Source organism: Glycine soja, chromosome 10 (genome assembly GCF_004193775.1).
Source record: "Glycine soja cultivar W05 chromosome 10, ASM419377v2, whole genome shotgun sequence".
NCBI classification, from domain to species: Eukaryota; Viridiplantae; Streptophyta; class Magnoliopsida; order Fabales; family Fabaceae; genus Glycine; species Glycine soja.
In genome coordinates, this window is record NC_041011.1 from 50,793,573 (window position 1) to 50,799,153 (window position 5,581).

Genomic DNA, 5,581 nt, shown 5'->3' on the forward strand with positions numbered 1-5,581 from the left:
AGTTCTACAATTTGTCCACTATACTCAATAAAATTTCTATAAATTATAAATTAGATTCACAAGAATCAATTAATAAATTTTTCAATAGAATATTGTTTGTTAAGCATATAGGTTTCTTATTGTTTGATTGTGAAAAGTCTTTAATATCGAATGTGACTTATTGTTTGAATGTGACTTATTGTAATTGAAAATACAGAACATAAAATGCATCTATCTTTGCAAAATAGTCCTCATGTATGTCTAACTAAAAGAATTGTCTTCCTTATAAATGATTATAGTTAGAATGTCCGAATCAAAATTGAGCTTCCTCTTGACATACATCTATTTGAACAACCAAGCAAACTGCTTGCAAAAGCCCAAATGCAATGCACATCTAATAACAGGAGGGTTTCCGCTTTATCAGAAACCTATACCATAAACCAAAGAAACACCCACCAAAAAGAGCAATACTAGACAATTCTGTAAAAAAAAAAAAAAGTGTTGTACAGTTGGGCCCACTATTGCAAATACATTATGAACTGGCATTGTTTTTCTTGTAATAAAGATGCTAAAAAAAAAAAACCTTCTAGGGTATATGTAACTCCCAAACGTGGCCCCGAAATGTCAGTTTGAGCTCCATGAATCCATGATTGAAGACCTGAATCAGAAAGGTATAGGAGATATTTTATATTTCCAACAAAGCAGTAGAGAAATGATACTTCACTGCAGAAGATTCCTTCATACACAAAGTAATTTATCTTCTAGATACAGTAGAAGTGATATTTCCTAAGGAAAATGTAAGGAAACATCTGCCCATAAACTCAGGTCTACTCTCGGATAAGGTAAGCAAGTATCGTTTTATCTATCTTTATCTAGAAAAATAGGAATTAGTTATCCTTTCTATTTATCCTTATCCTTAGGAAAGATCTGGGAAGGAAACTATGGAACTATGTATAGGGGCAAGCAGAGGTCATTTTAATTATCTACCTTTATTTTTTTAATTACCTCCCCCTCCCCCAAAGGTCTTTTTATTTACATGAATCAAAACTCATCATCATGGACAGATGTGATTATGTGAAGTTAATTCAAGTCATAACTCACAAGTACATTACCACTACAAGATATCGTATGAAAAGAATAAAATATTTCTTAAAATCAGGAAGATAGAACATTCTTCACCTCGATCAACTTGATTTGACATGAACTTCAATAATATCATCGTCTTCCATCCCAAGGCTAGCAGGGGTTTCAGACGAACTTATTTTATCACCATCAAAGGACAATACTATCTGTTTCAGGTTACACTTGATTTTCTCTGCATATGTTTTGACAATCCTTTCAAACTTGTCATCCTAAAGAGAATTAAAATACAAGTGTAAGACATCAAGCTAAAAATTGTATCTGTTTTGAAAATATGTCCAATGACCTATAAAAAGAAATGTAGCTTTGGAAAAAAAAAACAGTACACTCACAATATAAAGTATGTCCAGAAAATAACAACTATATTTTACCTGAATAATATCAACGTCACAAAATATAAATAGTACATTTCACATTGTAAAGTATCTGAAGGAATTATATACCATGAACATACGAATCTGCTTTGTTCCATCCTTGTCCTGAACGGAAACAACAATCTTTGCTCTTTCAGAATGCTCTGTACTTTTCTCATCTACACCAACCACGGAAGACTGCAATGAATTATCAATTTCCAATTTTGAAGACTCTTCGACATCTTTTAACAATTCTTTTGCTGATTCGGCAAACGATGCAAGTTCCTGCTTCTTTAATCTACATGCATGAATAACACACTATTAGAAATTGTAGAAAAATGGAGGTAAGGGCGGGGTGGTAATTATATGGTAACCTAAAATCATTTTCTTCACCCAATGCATAATCTTTCTATCGGAGCACTGAACACGTATAGAAATACACTAACATCCTATGCAATGTTGAAATATGAAGCAATGCAAAAGAAGAAGTCTAGCTCCAGATGAAACCAGAGATGATTACCTTTTGTAATTTCATGATCTCTAAAATGTTTTCTTTTGTTTCTTTCGTTCTTGGCCCTCTCCACGTTAACACACAAAAAGGAGAGGTAAAGAGAAAGGAAAAAAATAGTGTGAACAATTCCATTTTTCCATTGCATTTTGTTGTTAAGGCTAAATTATTTTTTCAAAAACAAAAATAAGGCTAACACTTTTAAGAAGTATATCGACGTATGCAATATCACTGTGGGAGCAGTGGTTTCCAGTTGAGGATTCAAAGGAGGTGAAAAAAAGCAAGCAGCTAGGATTCGAATTTGACATTTGAAAATTCCTATAAAGAGTGAAATGTGCACAACCTCAATTTTTTCAAAGTTGAATCCTCGTCAATCGTCTTCTGTGCATTACTTGCGATCTTTGGTGGAGGAGGTAACCAATCATCATCCTCAATGTCCACCACTGTTACTCTTTTCCCATTAGTCTTCTCATTCCCAACCTAAACCCCCCACAACACTTTCAACAGTTACAAAACCAGAATCAATAATCTGAGCACAAACACATAATAAAAACCAGAGCCAAAAATATTCCTAAAATATTCCTTACAGCCTGGGAAATCTTCCTCTTTTTACTATCAACGCAAATCACATCCTCGTAATCATCAAGATCATCTACGACGATTACAATCAGACTATCAAATTCAAGCACTGCTTAAAAACCCCATGGGGAAAAATAGTGTAGTAAAATTAAGGGTTTAGAATCGTAGAATTTTCTATAAGAGAAAGTGAGAACCGAACCATCGAGGTCGATGGGGTTCAGAGGCTGAACCCGGCTGTAATCAAACAACGGTTCTAATTCTTCGGTTTCGTCCTGCAAAAAGAAAGGTGGAGATTGAGACTGCGATTACGAAAGAAACCCTAATTTGAATTTGAGTTAAGAGACAGAGAGAGTCACCATCATCGTCGATCTTTGTCGCTCGGTGTCTTCGGATGTTTGCACTTAGTTCGTAGTTCGTAATCTATTTCACCGTATAGAATCCACTAGAGAACTGCATATGGTAAGGCTCCAGATCATGTGCTCTCTGGTTTTTTAATAGTATCTATAAATTTGTTTTGTTATGAAATGAAAAATTTAAAGGTCGAGATTGTTTGCAGTTTTTTGGAGTTTATACACCAGCCCGTCTCCTGTTTCACAATCCCGCTTTGAAACAAAACTTATATGGTACGATCCATTTTTCAAAAATAGTCTCATTTAAAAAAAAAAATCAGAAATTTATTTATTTTATAAGATTTTTTTTATTTTTAGATATATTAATTATTTTTCTCTAAAACATCCTTACTTAATTATTTGTCTTCAAAAATTAATAAGAATAAACAAATCATATTTTTCAAAAATTGAAATATTTAACATGTTTAACTAATTGACATATTTAATCTAATTAAACTAACTATTTTAAAATAATTGATATATTTAATACAATTAATTAAACTAACTGTTTTAAAGATGAATTAATTAAAAGAGTCTTTATAGTTAAAAATGAAATAACTAATCATATTTTTTAAAAATGGAAATATTTTTTTGTTAATCATTTTTTCATTTTTTATAATTAACAGTGTAATTTGAATTTATGAGTTCTAATTAAGTCTTTTAATTAGACAATTTGAATAATTTAATTATTCTTTTGTAAAAAAAATATTTAACATATTTTACTATGATATTGGATGATGATGTGGTAGCGGAGGTGTTACCTAGAAATAATTATTCTTTTATATAAATTACAATTTACTTTATTATATTCTTTTAATTAATCATATTCATATAAAATACTAAATAAAAAATAGATCTAGATTTGAAGATTAGTATATTATAAGAGTAATATTTAAAAAATAGAATTTGTTAGAACCTAAAATATAATTAAATTTAGGAGCCAAAACCAATGACGGATCCAAATCAAAATTAGTGAGGAAAAAAAATAATTTATAGTATTTTTTTAGACAAAAAATATTACTAATATTTTTTACAAAACACACAATCTCATTGATAAAAAAAAACAAAATACCTAAACTTTTACAAATTGAAAAGGATAAGTGGATAAAATTAATATCAAATGATTTATTTTTTACATTCTTTTTTTCTTGAAAATTATTTAACTATGGCAATATCTATTTTTTATGGGACAAAACAATAATTATACAATATATTAAAGATTACTTTGCGGGATACATTGTTCCAATAAACATCCACCCTGTCAAAAAAAAAAAAGAGCATCCACCCTGGCGGCGACGACCTCTTGAGAAAAAGGAATTATATATTTATTTATATAATATATATTATATACTTTTTTCATTCTAAAATAATAATTTTAGAATAGTTTTACAAATAAAAGGTAATAATAGTTTTACAAATTTAATATTATTAATTTATTTATAAATTTTATTGTTTATCATTAATATTGTAAGAAATATAAGTAAAAAAATTAAAATGACAATGATTTTAGGATATTTTTTTCTCCTAGATGAAATAATAGTTATTGAAAGTGTTTTTATAAAAATTATTCTTTTACGACAGTATTTTTTTTAATATTTTTCTTCAATAAGAGCATTTGAATTTTTTTTCTTAATTTTTATCTTTTCATTTTTATTTATAGATTAAATTTTATAACAATTTTTCTTTTAAAATATTAAAAATTAAAAATAAGATCGTATAACATACAAAATTATATAAAAAAAAACAATGAGACCTTTCTCAAAGATATTTTTTTAATCTCTTATCTCTTCTAATATATCATTTTCAAAACAAATTCAAAATATTTTGTTCACCTCTTGTCATACTCCTTCAAGGCAATTTCCTAATTAGACACTTACACATCATCTATCAATAATATTCTCATTTCTCATTAAGAGTTTCATTTGATGCATTTCATATAAGGACGGGCCAAGGTTGGCATGAGGGGGCCAGATACCCCTATTTTTTTCCAATTTAAAAAATTCATATATTAATATTATTTATTTATTTTATTGAAATTTTATTTTTTATTGAGTAAAGTTTAAGAATACATAGGCAAATTTATTTTAGAAAGTGTGATCTGGTAGTGATAAATTAACTTGTCAAAAGTGAAAAAAAAATTAATTTAATACTTAAATGTGCAAAAGACAAGATAAGTTAGTCTTATTAAGTTTATGAAATTATTTTATTATTAAATTATAATATTGAACAATTAATTTAATAATAAAGTATATTTTCTAATGGCGATTTATGTTATAAAATTTATGAATGATTTATCATTAAATTGTTTTTCAGATTAGTTTGTCACAATTTTTACAAATAAAAAAATTAAATTTAAAATTTTCATCATGGACAAATTTTTTAGTAACTCACACGTTATGAATGAATTTGACTATTGACTATTTATTATTTTTTTAAAATTTAAATTATTATGCAAATAAATTTATCTTAACTTTATTTTTAAAATTATAAAATAATAGTAATATTTTTTAAAGAAATATTATCACAATATTATATTTTTTTAACAAAATTTAGTTATTATATGATCAATTTTTATCTCTTAAATTTTTTAAATTATAAATTTAATAGTAATTTTGTCCTTTTAAAGATTTTTT

The 5,581-nt window shown here is 27.3% G+C and overlaps 1 protein-coding gene across 1 annotated transcript; it reads right to left on the reverse strand.

The window, feature by feature from the left end:
* Positions 1–237: 237 nt before the first annotated feature.
* On the reverse strand, positions 238–3,081 carry LOC114369970. Its single transcript, XM_028327248.1, has 7 exons — positions 2,916–3,081; positions 2,759–2,831; positions 2,568–2,632; positions 2,324–2,460; positions 1,563–1,770; positions 1,159–1,331; positions 238–637 (listed from the first exon to the last, which is right to left on the reverse strand). Exons 1-6 carry the CDS (start codon positions 2,919–2,921, stop codon positions 1,164–1,166), a joined length of 657 nt encoding a protein of 218 aa, XP_028183049.1. The 5' UTR covers positions 2,922–3,081; the 3' UTR covers positions 238–637; positions 1,159–1,163.
* Positions 3,082–5,581: the final 2,500 nt, after the last annotated feature.

What these genes read in the sequence shown, in the direction of transcription:
- LOC114369970 (XM_028327248.1), bottom strand. An exon ending in TCAACTTTGAAAAAATTGAG is followed by an intron (nt 1,771 to 2,323) that starts GTTGTGCACATT and finishes TCATGCATGTAG; the next exon opens with ATTAAAGAAGCAGGAACTTG. An exon ending in AGCAGATTCGTATGTTCATG is followed by an intron (nt 1,332 to 1,562) that starts GTATATAATTCC and finishes AATTCTCTTTAG; the next exon opens with GATGACAAGTTTGAAAGGAT.